The sequence below is a fragment of the Lissotriton helveticus genome, chromosome 11 (assembly GCF_964261635.1).
Source record: "Lissotriton helveticus chromosome 11, aLisHel1.1, whole genome shotgun sequence".
NCBI lineage: Eukaryota > Metazoa > Chordata > Amphibia > Caudata > Salamandridae > Lissotriton > Lissotriton helveticus.
In genome coordinates this window covers 717,523,630-717,544,385 of record NC_136072.1, presented here as the reverse complement: position 1 = coordinate 717,544,385, position 20,756 = coordinate 717,523,630, and the positions used below count along the sequence as shown (strand labels likewise).

At 48.8% G+C, this 20,756-nt stretch overlaps 1 protein-coding gene across 3 annotated transcripts in view; it reads right to left on the bottom strand.

Annotated features, from left to right (window-relative positions):
- Positions 1-20,756, bottom strand: part of LOC144791811 (CD5 antigen-like) — an 855,436-nt gene that overhangs the window by 566,012 nt on the left and 268,668 nt on the right. For all 3 annotated transcript variants that reach the window (XM_078666590.1, XM_078666592.1, XM_078666591.1), the window contains exon 2: positions 465-595. In XM_078666590.1, coding sequence (XP_078522716.1) covers positions 465-595 — 131 coding nt within the window. The remainder of the gene's footprint in view (positions 1-464; positions 596-20,756) is intronic.

Below are 20,756 nucleotides of genomic sequence, written 5' to 3'. Positions count from 1 at the left end.
TCCATTACAGCCCATGTCGTTACAATGCATAATCCATTAAAACGCAATTAGTATTCTAACTCTGCTGGGGCGTTACTTTGGGGAATGTGTTGTAATGGATTATGCGATGTAGTGACATGCGTTGTAATAGATTTTGCAATGTAAAAACCGTGTGCGTTGTAAACAATGTTTCCCAGGGGATGCATGTCTCACATAAATGCATCTTCATAAAAATAACATTGGGGTAAACAATTGAATTTCTACCAACTATTTGCTACCCTCAATGCTCACATAAATAATTGCTTATTCGTTGCTTCAATGATGATAAAGTAAAGAATAAGCAAATACTTTATTTGAAATACCATATTTAACACTGTTTGTAAATCTACTAGTTAAGCCATTGGTTACACATGAATTTCTCCCTGGTGTTTCCTTACATGGATAAAAATAATACAAATAAAAAAATAGTGTGGAATTGACATTACCAGACTCTGCGTCCCATTGTAAGAAATAAGAACCAGTCCTTCACAGTCACTATGGTTTGCTTTCTCTGTTTGGTTGTCCGGAAGAATAAAGGAGCTCCCCAAAAAAGATCCACTAACAAGATTCACCACACCTAAAGGGGTACACAAAATGAAAGATTATTACTTTTTACAAGCCTGAAACCCATGCACGTCAATTCGACAAACTGTCATGAGTAATGGAAGTGATATCATACACAGAGTGACCTCAAAAACGTCATAGGGCTCTTTCACCCTTTGTCCCTCAGGAGCCTCCAATTTGAAGATCAAAGTTGACAATGCAAACTACAAAACGCAATTCAGGTTCCCAGAGCCATCTTTATTTTTTGTTTGTATTGGTATCTTTAGGATCCCCAAGACCAATGGTAGCAAGGGAGGTGATGGGAGTACCGAAGAACAAGTCAAGGGTGGTAGCTGTTAACACTGGCTATCCTTAATCGCCTTTCATGTTGTAAACTCGTAACCAGGCACATTTCCCGTGAATTCCTTCTTGTGGATGGATATGTTTTGTGTTCTTTTGGTTAGTATACACATTTTATACAGAATAGGAGTGGTGTGGCATACTGGTTAGAGGCGGCAGACCCGGAAGCAGAGGACGGCCCGGGACCAGGGTTCTATTCCCGACGCGGCAGGGTCGAGGACCAGGGTCACCGGACTCGATAATTCTCGCCTCGGTGCCTACTCTAACCAGGGATCACACTTGGCAACTCTGGGCATTAGCTTGCCTCATCTCCACAACGGCCCCCCACATACTCCGGGGATGCCTGGTTTCACCTTGGAGATACCCAGTAGGGACCATCTCACAGGGAAAGCCAGGACGGGTTCCCCAGCGGTCTACAGCGCAGAGATACTCCTTCGGGAGTCGATTCTAGCGCTTTAGAAAACCACAATTAATTAATTAATTAATTAATAGCTGTGTATCTAACATCATAGTCACTGTTTATGGTGCATAGCATGTAGCAGAAATTCATGTGGTAGCATGCATTTGCACATCTTTGTGTGATTTTGGGCCTCCTTATGGATTAAAGTGGTGTTTACATTGGCATGTCATATGATTGAAAGTTGTGCACTAGTGGAGAGGAAATTCCACTTCAGTACAAGAAACAGTTGACCGCAGTGGCACTGTGCTGAGACAGCTGGCAAGAAACATACACAAGATACAGCAGGTTTCCCTTCCTTCTGAAGAACCCACTCTAATTACATTGTTTGTAGAGTTTTTATTTTTATTTTTATTTAACTCCCCCAGCTGTGCGAGTATCCCACAGCCCTCCCGACGTTCAATTCCCCCATCAATTATGGACACCAAGGAATTTGTGGTGTTAGAATGCCCACAATGTATTCACTTCGTAAGCTAGTAGTTGACTTATCACAATTGCATCAGTCATTAATATGTTCAGCTCTCTACAGCCTATAGTTTAAAATTGGTAAACAGTATAATCTTATATCTATTGCATATACAACATAACATGCATAATCTGCAATGCATTATCCTTCAGATCATGACTGTGTGTCATAAATCACAGTTTTTCAGCTGCCGTGACGGCTCACCTTCTGTTGATTATATTTGGCCATGGCTTTGAGGTTTTCCTTGCTACCGAATCCTTGTTACCGAATGTCTGGCGTTCGTGGCCACCTTGGAAATGTCTGGGCTGTTAGTGCTGTGTCTGCCCAGTGATGTCCACTTCTTACCCCTTTGTGTTGCTTCAAGTAAGCCAGCCATGAGGCCTCCCAAGGATCTCATTCGGGCAATTGTCCTTTTATGTCCTCGTGTGAACATATGTTTTTGTTGAACCATGTAACTACCTGCCCTTGCATTCCTTGCAGCTTTGACACCCACATTACCTCCTCGTCCTGTCTTCCTCGCCACAGTATTCACAGATGAGCCTCAGGCTCCACACAGAACTCCAAGTACAAAAACAGCGCTCTAGTCTCCCTCTCCCTCCTCCAATATGGCCCCCTGTGGCTCCAGCCAATCCCATAAAGGGACACAGAAGCACCAACACGACCTGTTCTTTTTTTCTGCACTTCTCCGAGTGCTGTGTTTCCCTGCTGGTCAGGTGAGTGGGGCTGGGTTCCTGCTTTAGCAGTTCCCCTTGTCCTTTGGTATCTAGTTGGGGGAAGTTAATGTTTGATACTTTGTGCTCTTTATTTTCGGTTTTTTGGTCATTCCATGTGCTTCTTTATGGTTATGTTTTGTTTCCCCCTTCTACTGCCTGGGTGCCTCGTGTCCTGCTACAGCGGACTTTCGTGGCTTTCTCGTTGCGGCTGGGTTTGTTCAGTTTTGGGCGGGACGCCTTGTGTCCTGTTTGCCGTTTTTATTTTATTTCCCTTTCCCGGCCGCGCGTCCTGCTGAGCGGACGTTGCGCGTCCGGGTGCGAGATCTCTGGGAGCCAGAGGCTTCCTTTGGGTTTCCTTACCTTCTGCCGGTCTTGGCGCCGGCGTGGTTTGCTGCCTCTTCGTGTCTCTGCTGGGCAGGAGACGTGTTCGGGGGTTGACTCGGCTCGGTGCGCTGCGGTCTGTACCTCATTTTTTCTTATGGGTGCTCGCGGCTCTTCCGGCTGCTTTTTTGCCTTCGGCTTGGTTTGAGGTGGGGTTTGTTTGGTTGCTTGGCAACCTCGGGTCCTACTTTACCGGGCTGTTCTGCATTTTGCCTGTGTTTGTTTTTTTCACTCATTCACGTGGCTGGCTGTCATGGATCTTTCCTCTGGTCTTGGTGCTCCTGATTCTTTGGACGTGGCTTCCGGTTCTGGGGTGCAAGTTCCTTCTATGGAGATTTTACAGCAGATGATAAATTCTGCTGTCTCTGCTGCGTTGCAGGGTCACGTACCTGTCCCTCCTCCTAAAAAGGCGAGGATGGATGGCACTGCTGCTGCTGCTGATTCTGAGAATGAGGAGGAGGTTGATGTCAGGGGTCGCTTTGTGCAGGGTGCCGACCTGAAGGAGGTGCTGGGTCACATTCGCGAAAACTTGGTGTTTCCTGCTTCTGTGGTGCCTCTGGAGGACGATCTGTTTTCGCAATATCATCGTCCTGAGCCTGATTCTTTGCCTCTCCATTCCTCTGTATTGAAGGTCCTGGAGAATGAATGGAGGGATGTGGACAAATGTTCTTTTCCTCGTTTTTTGATTAAGCGATACCCTATTCAGGATTTTGCTGTGAAGTACCCTGCCTCTGTGAAGGTTGACTCTTTGTTGGCCAGCATGTCTTCGCATGGGTCTGTTGTTTCAGAGGATTCTTCTCCTGCTGACCCGGTTGACCGTAAGGTGGATGGTGCTGTGAAACGCACTTTTGCGGCTGCAAATTTTTCTATCAGGGCTGCGGCCTATTCGTCTCACACTATCCAGTCCTTGCTCAAGGATTTTCAGTCTCTATCGGAGTTGTTGGACCAGGGGGAGGATGTTTCTTCTACCCTGGCGATGATGGAGCAGCAGGTTCGTCTGCTGTCGGATGTCTCCTTTGATTCTCTGGGGGCTGCTGCTTCTGCGGCCGGGTCCTCTGTGGCTGCGAGGCGTCAGTTATGGCTCCGTTCGTGGAAGGCTGATGCTGCACAGAAAAACTTGCTTATGAAGGTCCCTTTTTCTGGTGTTAAGCTTTTTGGTTCGCCTCTGGACGAGATGGTGAAGAAAACGGCAGAGGATCGTAGACTGCTTGCTCCTGAACGTCCTGGCAGGTTCCGTGCCTTTGGTTCTCAGCGGTCTTTTGGTGCTTCAAAGAGGGGTCGGGCTGGTCAGCCCTTTCGTGGTAGGGGGCGTGGCCGGGATGCTCCTTCCTTTGATAAATCCCGGTTCTCCGGCGCTTCTGCCTCCTCCGCTCCTGCTTCCAAGTCCTGACTGGGTCGCTCCTGGTGCAGGTCCGGTTGGGGGTCGCCTCGCTTGCTTCATGGACTCTTGGCGGGAGACTGTGTCGGACCAATGGGTGCTTCAGATGCTCTCGGAGGGTTTGCGCATTGGATTTGCCCGGACACCCCCCGACTGTTTCTGGGCCACTCCTTGTCCCGGAGATCCTGTGAAAAAGTTGGCGCTTTTGGAAGGCATTGCTTCCCTGGTGGTCAAGAAGGCGATCGTTCCTGTGCCCACCGATCAGTTGGGGTGAGGGGTGTATTCCATACTTTTCATGGTGTCCAAGTGCACGGGGGATCTTCGACCTGTGATGGACCTGAAGTGGGTCAATACTTTCATCCCTCACCAACGATTCAAAATGATTTCCCTTCCTTTGATCCTTCCTCTAGTGTCTCAGGGGGATTTCCTTGCATCAGTAGACCTGAAGGATGCTTACCTGCATGTTCCTATTCATCCGGACTTTCAGAAGTTTCTCCGGTTTTGTGTACAGGGTCATCATTACCAATTCCAGGTATTACCTTTTGGGCTCTGCTCTGCTCCCCGGATCTTTACTAAGATTCTGGCTCCTCTTATTGGACATTTGCATGGGGAGGGCGTTAGTGTTTTTCCTTATCTGGACGACATTTTAATTTCTGCTTCTTCTCTTCCTAACTCGGAGTTGCATGTCCAGAAGGTGTGCCATGACCTGGCGCATCATGGGTTCCTCGTGAATGTGCCGAAGTCCTCCCTGGTTCCTGCTCAAGAATTGACTTTCATTGGGGCTCTGTTCAAGACTCAATTGGGGATGGTATTCCTGCCCCCTCCCCGCATTCTGTCCCTGATGTCTGCAGTCCGTGCCCTGTCGGTGGGGCATTCTCATCCTGTGAGCCTGTGCTTAAGGGTTCAGGGTCTGATGTCGGCTTCTTTGTTGACGGTGCCGTGGGCTCGCCTCCACATGTACCCGGTGGTGTCCCACATTTTGTCGCATTGGGACCCCTGTTCCCTCGATATGGGTGTTCTGGTTCCTATGTCAGAGGATGTTCGGGTGGTCCTGGGTTGGTGGTTGGACGAGGGCCATCTGTCCAAGGGCCGCCCCTTTCTGATTGTTCCCACCCGCGTGGTCACTACCGATGCCAGCCTGCTGGGGTGGGGTGCTACTCTGGGGGATTCGACGACTCAGGGGGTTTGGCCTCAGTCTGTATTGTCATGTTCCTCCAACTACAAGGAGCTGAAGGCCGTCCTTCTGGGTCTTTTGGACTTCTCGGATCTTGTTCAGGGTCACCACGTGCAGATCCAGACGGACAATCAGGTTGTGATGTCTTATGTGAACCATCAAGGGGGGTGCAGGGTTCGCTCCCTCAGTTGCCTGGCCCGTCGGATTGGTTCTTGGGCGGAGGTGCATCTGGAATCCCTATCTGCCATCTACCTGCCTGGTGCGGAGAACGCTGTGGCGGATTGTCTGAGCCGGGTGTTTCCTTCCATGGGGTCCTTGTCCCTCACGAGGCGGATGTTCAGGAAGTTGCAGGTGATGTTTGGCTGTCCGATTGTGGACCTATTTGCCTCCCGGGACAATGCCCAGATCCGATGCTTTTGCACGATTATGCCTTGCCGGGATGCCTGGAGGGTGGACGCGCTTTCGTTCCTTTGGCCGAAGGGTCTGTTGTATGCGTTTCCCCCTGTTCCCCTGCTTCCAGCTGTGTTACAGAAGATCAAGATGGGGGGCTCATTGGTGCTTCTGGTTGCTCCTTGTTGGAAGCGTCGCCCTTGGTTTCCCCTCCTGTTGGAATTGGCTGTGTCTCCGGAATGGGCCTTGCCGTTCATGCCGTATCCTCTGCTGGGTCCTCTTCTTCCTCTGCCTGTGTTCCGTTCCCTGGGTCTGCGGGCCTGTCTCTTGAGAGGGAGTCTCTGATACGTGAGGGTTGTTCGGTGGCTGTGGCTGGGATCATTCAACAGTCCCGGAGGCCTTCTACGCTTAAATCTTACGCCAAGCATTGGGATAATTGTGCTTCTTGGTGTGTTGGTCGTGGGCTGTCTTTGGCTTCTTTTGATCCGGCTCGCATTCTGGACTTTCTGAATTATGAGTTTGTGTTGGGCTTGGCCATTTCGACTCTTCGGGCTCAATGGGCCGCCATTCAGGCGTTTCATGTCCTACCTTTGGTTTCTATTTCTCCATTGGTTGCTAGACTTTTTAAGTCTCTTTCTTTCCAACGCCCCCGTCCTATCATGTGTCCTCCTCCTTGGGACCTTCCTTTGGTTTTGCGTTCCTTGCAGTTGGCTCCTTTCGCACCTTTGGAGTCTGTGGACTTGAAGTTTTTGACTCTCAAGGTGGTATTTCTTGTGGCGATTGCCTCTGCCAGGCGTATGGGTGAGTTGGGTGCTTTCCTTCGTTCTGCCCCGTTTTTGTTGGTTTTGGCGGACCGTGTGGTCTTGCGCCCTCATCCTACTTTTGTTCCTAAGGTGGATTCTTATTTTCACCGGTCTGCTGAGGTGGTTCTTCCGGTTCTTTGTCCTGATCCTTCCTCGGCTGAGGAGTCCCTTTTGCACCTCTTGGATGTTCGTCGTGCCTTGCTGATTTATTTGTCTCGCACGTCTTCCTTTTGTAAAGTTGACAACTTGTTTGTCAATTTTGGTTTGTCGCGTCAGGGTTTGAAACCCTCCCTCTCCGCGATCAGTCGTTGGATTAAGGAGGCCATTCTGTTGGCATATGCTTCGGTCTCTGAGGTCCCCTCCCTTCCTGTTCAGGGTCGTTCCACCAGATCTGTTGCTGTGTCCTGGGCTTCTTTCAAAGGGGTGTCTATGGAGGATGTTTGCAGGGCTGCTACGTGGTCTTCTCCGCATACCTTCATGTCCCATTACCGCCTTCAGCTTGGGGGTGGGGGTTCTGTTTCCTTTGCCTCTTCTGTTTTGTCTGCGGGGGTACCTTGAGAGGTTGTCCTTTATGGTTGTTCTGCCTCTATTTATTAAAATATGTTTTCGCTGCACTATTGGTGTGGTCTGTTTTCCTTGCATGAAGCTGATTACTTTGGTATCGGCTCATCTGTGAATACTGTGGCGAGGAAGACAGGACGAGGAGGTAATGCCCCGGTTACTTACCGGTAATCTTCATTACTCCGAGTCCATGTCTTCCTCGCCACAGTATAGTTTCCCTTCCCTCCCGGCCCTGGTGGTGGCTTCATGTCTGCGGCTTGGTTATTCAGGTCGTGTTGGTGCTTCTGTGTCCCTTTATGGGATTGGCTGGAGCCACTGGGGGCCATATTGGAGGAGGGAGAGGGAGACTAGAGCGCTGTTTTTGTACTTGGAGTTCTGTGTGGAGCCTGAGGCTCATCTGTGAATACTGTGGCGAGGAAGACATGGACTCGGAGTAATGAAGATTACCGGTAAGTAACCGGGGCATTATCTGGTGTGGGTGGGTAGGATCCGCTTACCAAGGGGGCTCAAACAGCTGGAATGTCAACCAATTCCCTCAGTCACGCTTCTGGACACCTTTGTGGCCATGCCCCCTCTCCCTGATCAGCGTTTTAAATGTAAACTTGTTTGGACCATTTTACTGGCACTTGTTTTTTTGCACTAATATTTGCACCATCCGCTGCCAGGTCCTTTGGGAGCTGCCCATGAGAAGGGGAGTTAGCTGCTGCCCGCTATGGTCATTGCGCCTCCTGCTACAGCAAAACAAATCGTCAAATTCCCTGAATTTGTGTTGTGTCTACTTTCAGTGGAGACGTATCTGCTTTGCTTTGACTTAATTCAATATTTTCTATTATCCACAAAAGAGATTCCTCCAAGCAGGACTGGTCATCAAAGGAGACCAGTTCCACACTAATATGTCAGATAAAAAAAAACAGAAAATGAAGTGGAGATTTCTTGCCTTTGGATTTGTTTCATGTTTGTGGCAAATTTCTGAGAGCTCATAGGTTGACAAAGAATTCCAGTAGCATTTCTGGAAATCGACATATGCCTTAGTCACAAACAGAATTTGTAAAAGATCAGAATTTCATCATGTTGCTCAAATATATATTTGCAGATTTGTATTTATTGTTTTGTTGCCCACAGTGAACGTGTTTTCTCTACCAGTACATGCTTTCCCCACGGCCTGACCAAATATGTAGTGTTCCCTTCACAGCAGTAACGTTAGTATCTTTTTCACTGAGTGGAATTATTTGCAAATGGTATGTGAATGAATATCCACAAATATAGATGTTTGTGGGAACTCACCTGCTTTGTAGGTAATATCGCCAAAGAAAGCGCACCTAACTCTAAATTTGTGAGTGAAGAAATTGCACCATACTGTCAGAATGTCTGCATCGTGCATTTCCTATATGAGAATATTATTTCACCAATCCCCAATTTTCTGGATCAGGACTAGAAAGTCCCTCAGAAAACGTATTTGTTTGTGCAATTAAGATGATTTAGGGGCCTATTAACCTTTGTGAAATGGGCCCTGGATTGGAAGTTAATGATAGATAAATACCAGCGTCTATCAATACCTTTTATGCAGAACATCGATGTAACCTTTGTTGACATTTCTGCTAAGCAATGATGGTGGCTGGATGCCCACTTTGTGTCCTGCCAGAGACAAACATCATAAACCAAATGCAACCAGGGCAACCATTTGACTCATTAAACACACAGTAATACAAAACAGAGTTTTGATGCTATAAAACATTAACTAAATAAATAAATGCATACACACAAAAATTAAAGAGAGAAAGAAAGAAACAGAGAAAGAAAGAAAGAGAAAGAAAGAAAGAAAGAAAGAAAGAAAGAAAGAAAGAAAGAAAGAAAGAAAGAAAGAAAGAAAGAAAGAAAGAAAGAAAGTAAGAAAGAAAGAAATTGCCTTCAATCTATACCAAAATGGTCCTTGGGCATGTAGCAGCATATGCTGAAGGAAGCAAATACAGCAGCTTGATTTTTCCATATCGTGTCTCTTCAACTGAAACTACAGAGGCTACTAACACAACACTTCTGCTACTATACTACAATCTCCTTTTATTACCACTTCTAGCATTTTTCAGGTCCCCTCCCCTCAATGAACTCAGCAGATGTTTCTCTCTGCCCTGTAAACCATACCTGATCATATTATTTGCCTTTGGTGACGTACAGCACTCTGTTGCCCCTGGCTACATTTGTGCTATAAATATATAGGTGCGTACATATCTAAGCTAAACTAGCTTTTTAGGAGGTGTTGCAGTATAGGTTACTGCACTCTGGGTCATTCCAACATACTGGTGCTACACTCTGCTGTTCAACTGTTCCAACGAAAACCCAAATCACAGCTAAACAAAAGAAAGTTGGAGAAGCACTCAGTGAGTGCTATCACAACATTTGAAATTATCCAAGCAAAAAACACAATATCAGTCATCAATCAATTGAATCTCTGACCTAGATAATTCCTCTTGTCTGATTAAACTTGTATCCTTTATTTTCATCTCGAGAAGTTCAAGTAGGACATAGACACAGCCAATGCATTTCGTCCAAAAGTAATGCCAATTTACAAGGGCGTCTGGGTAAGTAAACCTTTTGGGATCCACCCAAAACACACCACATATTACTTCCTTAGTGACCAGTTTCCAAAAAGATGTTAGGACAGAAGATGTTCACTACTGGGAAAGAATGCATTGACGGTAAAAATCAAAAAACACCAAACCATTATTGCACACCCATCTACTAGTCAATCAGAGGAATACTGGTTGAATTTGGCATGAGGGTAACTAAATGGTAAATTAAAAAAAACTTTATTCACCAATGACTTTACGAAATAAAATCCATACAAATAATTGTTAATAATTTCAACATCCATGAACCACTGACTTACATCTTGTGAGCTGTAAAGCCACATCAAGGCACCAACCGCTTTGCAGTCCATTCACATGCCTTTCATGCATTGAACACAGAAAACCAGTCACACTGCCAGCTGCGGGCCTAAGACAATACAACACTTACACTTACAAATAGCACTATTTAATGACTCATCACTCTCATATGAAAACAGGATTAACAAACCAGTCCCACCACCAAGCAACAATTAAAAGACAACTGACAAATCACTCATCAAGCAAGTCAATATAGATAATGCCTACCAGCCACCAACAGACCGCCAGTCCACACACAATGACAGCAAAGTGCTAGCCCACATGCACCACCAGCCAAGTGGCAGTCCACACACACTGCCAGCCAAACACCAGTCAACACACACTCCCAGTTAGGCGTCAGTCTACACACACTGCCGCAAAAGTGCTAGTCCACACGCACAGCCAGCCAAGCGTCAGTCCACACGCACCACCAACCAAGTGCCAGTCTACAGGCACCGCCAGCCAAATACCAGTACACGCAGACCGTCAGCCATATGTCACACACACAGAAATTTTCCCTGATTTCTAGTAGTTTGCTGTCCTCCTTGGGAGCAGATGGGCATAAAAATATGGTCAATCTGTCCCTGGGGGGGGGAGGGGGGGGGGGGGAGAAATAGCCAGAATATGTGGCCAAATAAAAGGGAGCGACCCTTCCCAGATGGTCCGCTCCCTTATTGCACAAATAATTATGGTGTCCAGTCGGCCTAAAAATATAGCTGATCTGCCCCCAAAAGGGACAGAAACGGCCAAAATAATGCACAAAAAAGGGGAGCACCCTTTCTAAGTGGCCGCTCCCCCACATGACAAATTACAATATCCCTGGTGTGAAGTGGATTCTGCCCCTCTTGGGAGCAGATCAGCTTCAAAATATGGTCGATCTACCCCAAGGATGGCAGAAACAGCCAAAATAATGCCCCAATAAAAAGGGAAGTCAAGCTATCCTGGCTGATGAGGGCTGACAGCCCGAAACCGGTCCTAGGATGCTTGTTTCCGGTCCAGGGAGGACCTGGCCTGGCATTTCGGGCTGGACTGTTCCCATTGGGTGCAGGGTCATGACTGATTTGCAAGTGGATGGGTCCAAACTGGAATGGCATGGTGAGCAAAAAAACGATGGATTTAGGCCCAGATCTCTGTACTGGGGTGAATGTATGACATTGTTCTGCATTCTGTCGATCAATTGTTCTTTTTGCATTTGTCACCCCGAGTGGACGGGTATGCCCAGACGTGGGTCCCGTGCTCTCCATGCCACTGGAGTCAAGCTATCCTGGCTGTGAGGGCTGAAAGCCCAAAACCAGTCCTGGGATGCTCGTTTTCAGTCCAGGGACGACCTGGCCTGGCAGTCTGGTCTGGGCTGTTCCCATTGGGCGCAGGGTCAAGACTGATTTGCATATGGCTAAGTCCAAACTAGAATGGCATGGTGAACAAAAAAACTATGGATTTAGGCCCAGATCTCTGTACTGGGGAGAATGTATGAAATTGTTCTAAATTCTGTCCATCAATTGTTCTTTTTGCAATAAAAAGGGTGGCACCCTTGCCTAAGGGTCCGCTCCCCCACATGCCAAATTACAAAATCCCTGGTATCTAGTGGGTTTCTGCCTCCCTTGGAGGCAGATCCTCCTAAAAATATGGCTGATCTGCCTACAAGGGGGGCACAAACTGCAAAATAATGCCCTAAAAAGTTGGAGCATCCTTGCCAATGGGGCAGCTCCCTACATGCCAAATAGCAATATACCTGGTGTCTAGGGGTTTATGCCCCCTTGGCTGATCTGCCACCAAGGGGGGCAGAAATGGACAAACTTTGCCAATATATAACAAGCATTGGCATTGCCAATAGGTCTCGCTTGTGGGACCTTATAAGTATTTAGTTTTGCAGCACAATATGATGAGTTGCGTTGCGTGTGTGAGTGGCGTTGCGTGTGTGAGTGGCGTTGCGTGTGTGAGTGGCGTTGCATGTGAGTGGCGTTGCATGTGTGAGTGGTGTTGCGTGTGTGAGTGGCGTTGCGTGTGTGAGTGGCGTTGCGTGTGTGAGTGGCGTTGCATGTGTGAGTGGCGTTACATGTGTGAGTGGCATTGCGTGTGTGAGTGGCGTTGCGTGTGTGAGTGGCGTTGCGTGTGTGAGTGGCGTTGCGTGTGTGAGTGGCGTTGCGTGTGTGAGTGGCGTTGCGTGTGTGAGTGGCGTTGCGTCGATGAGTGGGGTTGCGTGGATGAGTTGCGTTGCGTGTGTGAGTGGCATTGCGTGTGTGAGTGGCGTTGCGTGTGTGAGTGGCGTTGCGTGTGTGAGTGGCGTTGCGTGTGTGAGTGGCGTTGCGTGTGTGAGTGGCGTTGCGTGTGTGAATGGCATTGCATGTGTGAGTGGCGTTGCGTGTGTGAGTGGCGTTGCGTGTGTGAGTGGTGTTGCGTGTGTGAGTGGCGTTGCGTGTGTGAGTGGCGTTGCGTGTGTGAGTGGCGTTGCGTGTGTGAGTGGCGTTGCATGTGTGAGTGGCGTTGCATCGATGAGTGGGGTTGCGTGGATGAGTGGGGTTGCGTGGATGAGTGGGGTTGCGTGGATGAGTTGCGTTGCGTGTGTGAGTGACGTTGCGTGTGTGAGTGGCGTTGCGTGTGTGAGTGGCGTTGCGTATGTGAGTGGCGTTGCGTGTGTGAGTGGCGATGCGTGTGTGAGTGGCGTTGCGTGTGTGAGTGGCGTTGCATGTGTGAGTGGCGTTGCGTGTGTGAGTGGCATTGCATGTGTGAGTGGCGTTGCATGCGTGAGTGGCGTTGCGTGTGTGAGTGGCGTTGCGTGTGTGAGTGGTATTGCGTGTGTGAGTGGCGTTGCGTGTGTGAGTGGCGTTGCGTGTGTGAGTGGCGTTGCGTGTGTGAGTGGCGTTGCATGTGTGAGTGGCGTTGCGTGTGTGAGTGGCGTTGCGTGTGTGAGTGGCGTTGCGTGTGTGAGTGGCGTTGCGTGTGTGAGTGGCGTTGCGTGTGTGAGTGGCGTTGCGTGTGTGAGTGGCGTTGCGTGTGCGAGTGGCGTTGCGTGTATGAGTGGCGTTGCGTGTGTGAGTGGCGTTGCGTGTGTGAGTGGCATTGCGTGTGTGAGTGGCGTTGCATGTGTGAGTGGCGTTGCGTGTGTGAGTGGCGTTGCATGTGTGAGTGGCATTGCGTGTGTGAGTGGCGTTGCATCGATGAGTGGGGTTGCGTGGATGAGTGGGGTTGCGTGGATGAGTTGCGTTGCGTGTGTGAGTGGCATTGCGTGTGTGAGTGGCGTTGCGTGTGTGAGTGGCGTTGCGTATGTGAGTGGCATTGCGTGTGTGAGTGGCGTTGCGTGTGTGAGTGGTGTTGCATGTGTGAGTGGCGTTGCGTGTGTGAGTGGCGTTGCGTGTGTGATTGGCGTTGCATGTGTGAGTGGCGTTGCATGTGTGAGTGGCATTGCATGTGTGAGTGGCGTTGCATGTGTGAGTGGCGTTGCGTGTGTGAGTGGCGTTGCGTGTGTGAGTGGCGTTGCGTCGATGAGTGGGGTTGCATGGATGAGTTGCGTTGCGTGTGTGAGTGCCGTTGCGTGTGTGAGTGGTGTTGTTTGGGTGAGTGGCGTTGCGTGGGTGAGTGTGGTGTTGCGTGGATGATAGCGGGCTTGCGTGGGTGTGAGTGGCGTTGCGTGTCTGTAAGTGTTGCTGTGTGGGTGAAAGTGGCACAGAGCCTTTGATGTGGCCACTTACTGATTAGCATTATTAAAATCTGCATGAAAATGTATTTTATTATTACTATTTATTCTTTGCCAAGCACTCATCACTGATCTGGGCAGCAGTCAAAGTGCATAAATAAAAGTAAGTGAACTCTGATACTGGGGGATTTTGGTAGATGTTTACGTACAGACATACACAATACAACGCACATACCTTAAATGGAAAATATAAATGCAACTTACCTTTATCTGTCGGGAAAAAAAATTGGGTAGGAAAACTAGTTTGGTTAATGCAATCACTTTAGGCCCCTGCATGCTAAAAGCGGGGACGCATTTTTAGTTTGAAGAATGTGATAAGCTGAAGGAGGAGGGGGTGCAAGGGATGAGGGAACACGGCCTGGGGGAAGCTGGCTGGGGAGGGGGAGGAGAAATGCAAGGATGTTAGGGGAGGAGAAGCCGAGAAGCCGCAGAGCGCACGCTGGGCGAAGCACTTTGATTTGCTGTGCGGCAAATGGAGGGAGGCTGATGCGCGTTCATGTTTGAACACGTGGTAGCCATAGCCAATAGGTCTCGCTTGTGGGACCTTATAAGTATTTTGTTTTGCAGCACAATATCCTTGTAACTAAATACTTATAAGGTCCCACAAGCGAGACCTATTGGCTATGCCAATGCTTGTTTTTCATGTGCTACACCCCAGCCGTGGCTTTTTTGGCAATAGGTGTAATCTGTCAACATTGAAAACGCAGCAAGAGATAGACTTCAGGAAAGCATCGTGGCTATCGCGAACCTTTTTTTTCTTCATTGAATACCTCATAAAACACGTCTACTGTTTCTAGGCACAGTAAATAGCAGATGTCACAATTTTTTTTTTATTGATTTTTTTCTGCAGATTTATATAGGGCGAACGTATTGGAGCGCTTTACATACGCACTAAGTTACCTTACACAAGGACACATTCATTTCTAAGTAGGCACGGGGATATTAAGCGATATGCCCAGAATCACTGACTGAAAGCTGACCAAGGACAGGCTCGAACATGGTTCCGCCGATCCAAAGACGGCATCTCTGGCTGGAAGGCCATAACCTCTCTTCGGCTCGCTCTCCGTACTATGGGGCTTATTCACAAGCCCCGTGTGACATACCGGCGTCGCAAGCGACTTATAAATAAGCCCCTATCATTGGAGCGGTAGTTTGTGAACTGAATTAAGAATGAATGGCAAATGAAACAATATGAAGAGATGCCAGCATTTGCAACAACCATTGGACAACACTGGCAATGGGCTGAACATATTAGGGCCGTTTGTATGGCCACCCCACCCCCACAGAGCACTGAAGGGCATGGAAGGACACAGGGGACTCAGTTTAAACCCTGGCATACATAATGTGCACGTCTGCTCCTGGTGGGAAAGGAGCGGCGGTAATTATAGTGCCCGGTAGAGGCTGTAAACTGCGCATCCCAGTGACGGGGCTGATGTATGCCCCATCTGCTGCTTATCTTTATTAGAAAGGGACCTCCAGAAATGAAACGCCGCCAGTTGTCTGCTCAAGATAAACAAACGGCGCCTGATATTAACGCGCCTTTGCTCCTGGGTCCTCGCAGGCCGGGGTCTCCCCTACTGATGCTTACCAGCATCTGTGCTTTAATGTTACTGCGGGAAGTGACAGAGCATCCAGGCACTGCGTGCGTGACGCCGGGCTCTGGCGGGAAATGCGGAGAGCGCAGTGCGTGACTTGAGGTGTGCGGCCATGCATCGGCCTTTCCCCGTCCTAAGGCCATGGTGCCACTGCACCTTCTGCACGGATAATAGCTACGCCCCTACGCGGAGAGAGGGATTATATGTGGCTTTTAAGGTGACTTGCATAGTGTATGAGGCCTGTGGGTGAAGTGTGAGAGACGTGGTGCGGAATGAGCTGTGTCTAGGTAGGGTGGGTGAGTTGTGTTTCGAGATGATGTGTGGGGTGGGCTACGGGTGAGTGAGCTGTGGGTTAGATGTGATCGGCGAGTTCGGCAGCTCATAGGTGAGAGAGCACAGATTGGTCTCTGGGTTTCGAAGTGTAAGGTGAGCTACAGGTTTGACGTGTGAGCTGTAGGTTTGACGGGTGAGCTGTAGGTTTGACAGGTGAGCTGTAGGTTTGACGGGTGAGCTGTAAGTTTGACGGGTGAGCTGCAGGTTTGACGGGTGAGCTGCAGGTTTGACGGGTGAGCTGTAGGTTTGACGAGTGAGCTGTAGGTTTGACGGGTGAGCTGTAAGTTTGACGGGTGAGCTGCAGGTTTGACGGGTGAGCTGCAGGTTTGACGGGTGAGCTGTAGGTTTGACGAGTGAGCTGTAGGTTTGACGGGTGAGCTACAGGTTTGACGGGTGAGCTACAGGTTTGACGGGTGAGCTGCAGGTTTGACGGGTGAGCTGTGCTGTGCGGTGAGGTGGGATATTGGATCTGTGAGGTGAGACTGGCTTGATGTGCTGGTGTAAGATCCCACAGTCACTGGGGCAGCAGCGGGGTGAGGTAGTATGAGAGAGGCTGATATGTCGGGTGAAATGTGGGACAATATGCAGGGTGTAAGACCAGCAGTGGCGTGAGATGTAGGTCCATCTGCGGAATGCCTGGTGTATACTCTGATCTCAATGTCCAGGAGGAGTGCTGCTACGGGCTGGGGGGGGGGAGGAGAAATGAAAGGAAAGGCTGTGTTTGTGGGGAGAGAGAGGGGAGGTGCTGGTGTGGGAGGGGGGAGGTGCTGGTGTGGGAGGAGTGCTGCTACGGCAAGGCTGTGTTTGCGGGGAGAGAGAGGGGAGGTGCTGGTGTGGGAGGGGGGAGTTGCTGGTGTGGGAGGAGTGCTGCTAGGGGAGGAGAAGCCCTGGCCGTGAATGCTCGTGCATGTTCACGTGAACTGCAAGAAAACGCCGGGCTGAAACCCCTTAGTTTGAAGAGGATTTTGCCGACATGAATTCGATCCTATCCATTCCTGCGGAATGGGACAGGCTCGACCTAAAAACGAGCATCCCTTGCCAAAGGAGCTGCTCCAAATGTCCCAAAAAATCCATGGTGGACTAGTGTGTGCATTCCTGCTGCGCGATCGCGTCCCCATCAGTAATTGTGCAGCAGGGATGGACTAAAAAGAGACACCAGGGAAAAGGAAAAGCTCCTTCCTTCCCCCGGTGCATCTGAGCACACCCTATACCCTCCCAAAGAGAAGAAACACACTTCTTCTCTTGACTCTCTGGAAGTAAACAGCTTCCAGATTATCTCAGCATATTTTGATGACATCAGCACATATCGGGCGCACTGACGTCATCAGATCGCCGAGGGGAGAGGGGTCGGCGTGGCAGAAGAAGCACTTCTGCTGCTACCCCCAGTGGGAGTTTGTAGATGGGAGGCCCACGGGGAGCATTAGCACTTCCCCCATGGGTTGGTGCAAGGATGTAACGGTTACACCCTCAGCACTCAAGCGTCATGGCTGAGGATGCTTATTTAAAAATGTAGTAAAGGTTGTGACCTTCTCTGAAGGTATCTGTGAGCTACTGGTAGCTTACGATCGACTGGTTGGAGATGCCTGCATTAGAGTGAAAATGCATAACTCACCTGACTGCTGCCATTCCACAAGTGACTGGGGAGCGCCTTTGAGGCTGAGCACTTTGCATGCTAGCATTATCTTCAGCTGAGACATACCTTGGGGCTGATGTTCTTCAGCTGTAATGGGCAGAGGGCTATGGGCTACAGCAGCAGGTGGCAGTATAAGCGTTTGTTCTACCTCATGAGAGTCCCTTGCATCAGCTCACCTCAGTCTACTCAGTCAGGTGAGTTTCACTAGTATGTGAGTAATTAAATAATGAATTATGCAGCCGATAAAATCTGGGTGCAATGCGGGCCAGCAGGCACGGTAGAGAGAAATTACATGTCTCTCCTTGGTGCTGGTACATAGCACCCTGCACCCTCGTGCACTGCCCGCTCTGACCAGCTCCCATCATTAGTAAGTGGTGTACTCACTTGCAACATGAAGACTGACAGTGCCAGTCAGTGACTGCAACCTCCTCCTGGTCGTGCAAGGGTAAAAAGGCACCACTCTGCTGACGTGGAGTATGGGCAAGAAAAAGCAAAAATGCGGGCGCCTTAGTGTCTACCTCTGGGGTCAATCACACTGCATGGTCAGTGCAGTGTGGCAGACTCATTGTCAAAAAATAACAGGCAAGGGTCCACGTGGGGCAGAGTCATCCGCTGATGGGAACTGGTTTGTCTGTACAGTGCCAGAGTTTACTGGCTCAAGTACAGCAGCACCTCCACACATATCCACATGTGGCATTGGACGGTCAGTCTTTTATTGTTTATGACTACCCCACGCACCCAACTGACAGCATGTAGTTTGGCTTGCCTGATGTGGGTGATTTCCGCAAATAGCCCAGAGTTAATTTATTGTGTATTTTTGTTAGCCTGAGCACACGCACACTGTTTCCATAGCACTCTGCCAGCAGCAGACTTGCAGCAGTTCCACCTAATGCACCTCAGGGTAGTTGGAGGGGTGCTATAATGCGTGACTATTTTAATTTTTTATTTTAAAAGTTTTATATAGCGCTTGCTTGACCCGTAGGTATCAGAGCGCTTTTCATACACACTGTAAAAAACAGAAGGAAATTACATTACATAGTAGGCCGACAGTAAGGAAGCAAACCAGAGATAAAAAAATACAGCATGAGAAATGAAATAAACAGTGCATCTGAGGGAGAGAGAACAATAAAAAAGAAAAGGTGATTAACATAGTCCGGTCACCAACTAGCCTTGAATGTCAAGAGAGAGAGGAGTCGACTCAGATATTGAAGTCTAGGTTAGATGATGTTGGTCAGGAAAGTATTAGTTAAGGAGATGGAGTTTCAGGTCCCTTTTGAAACAGGAGAAGGAGGGGTAGCATCTGAGTACTCCAGGGAGAGCGTTCCACATCCTGGGAGCGTTGCCAGAAACCGATCGGTATTGGGTGGTTTTCTTTTTCAGTTTCGGAGGAATAAGAAGGAGTGAGTTGGAGTTTCTCAGTGTTCTGGATTGACCTGTTCTTACCATTTTGTTGTTCAGGTAGTTGGGGGCCAGAGAGTGAAGCGTTTTGTGTGTGATGCAGGCTAGCTTGTAAATACACCTCCCTTCCATGGGAAGCCATTGGAGGGAGTTGAGAGCTTGAGTGATGTGTTCAAATCTTTTTACTCCAGATACGAGTCGAGCGGCCATGTTCAGCACTGCCCTAAGAGAAGCTAGGTGAGCTTTTGGAGTCCCTGTTAGGATGGCGTTCCTGTAGTCAATTTTAGAGAGAATTAGGGATTGGACTACTGTCTTGAGGTCATCATGAGGGAAGAAAAGGTTTCAATTTCTTGAGGTGTTTTAGAGAGAAAAGAGCACTTTTTGCAGTGTTTTTGATGTGGACCTCCATTGATAAGTTCTTGTCAAGGGTGATGCCTAGAGACTGAACTGAGTCGGATAGGACAAGGGGGCAGTTTAGGGCAACCAGATTCTTTTTTTTTTTTTTGGTCCTCATCTCACCTTTCAAGCCTATGCGGGTCTTATTAAGCCGCCTTCGTGATCTGTCGCCCCTACGGCTTACCGCACTCGATTGGGTCATCTGACCGATCCCTTTTTTTTGTAAGGGACCCTGGTGTAATCATAAGACCAATGATGTTTACAGTAATCTTAGATTCTTACCCCAGCTCACGAGGGGGTGCCAAATATTCGATATCTTGTCCTCCACGCCCTCGTACTCTAATTGTGCCATAGAGAATACAGCTTTGAGCCAATCTTCCCTTTGCAGGGGTAGGGGGTCTTTCCACCGCTTGCACACTTCCCTTCTGGCCAACAATATCAAATACAATAATAAACCCCTATCCTTCTGAGAGAGGGTCTGACTGAGGCGACCATCATCTCCAAAGAACACCAGTGGCATATTAATCTCTATGATGGTATTAAAAAGTACTGTATATTGTCACCCACCTCAGTCCAGAATCTTGAAAGTGCTGGGCACTCGTAGAAGATATGCAAGTCATTGGCAAGAGGTGTCGCACACCTGGGGCATTTGGGGGCAGGATCAGGGGCGAACTTTGCAATTTTTGCGGGGGTGTAGTAGAGTCTATTAATGACAAAAAAATGATTTTTTTTTTTAGACAAGCAGGCTTGACAAATCTGTACAGGGTCTTCAATGAAGATTCATACAAGGAGTCTATTAACGGCCTAAGTGGGGTTTCCGTCCATACTGCAGCAAAGGGGGGTGTCTCATGGTCCTCGGCCTCCAACAAGCTGTTGTACCACATAGAAATTTCCTTATTCAGTGGGCAAATAGATCGCAACAGGTCTTCAATCTCTCTATCTCCCACTTTTCTGCCTCATAACATGATGTTAACGGTATGTATTTAAATCTTGAGAGCCCCGGACCGATCTTTGCCCTCAGGTTCTCCCAAGGATGTATCCCCCCGGAGTCCAACAATTCGGACCAAATTGTGATGCCTGCCCTTTTTATCGGCAATGCCAAACTGTCCTGCAGGCAGTCCGGTGTTCCCGGTGTATCCCATACAGGGGCATTTTCAGAGTGGTATCCAATGCCCCATCTGCGCCTGAGCCTGAACCATAACTCCAAAGCTGCCCTCAAAACTTTCAGACGCACCCTCTTGAAGAACCTAGGTGCCCCAAACTTATACAGAAACGCCTCGCCATCTCCTCCCCCTTCCACCCGCGCCATTTCGCCCAGCAGCCTCCCCGAGGCTGATTCCCCAGGTTTCACCAGCAGCATCCGTATGCTTTGAAACTGGAATGCTGCTGCGTACAACCTTACATCTGGGAGGGCTAACCCACCTTTTTTTAATCGGCGTCTGAGTTTTTTCCACGCTAGACGAACCCCTTTATTGCCCCAGACGAAACTGCCGATCTTACTCTGTACTTTCATCAAACTTTTACTGGGAAATGTTAATGGAA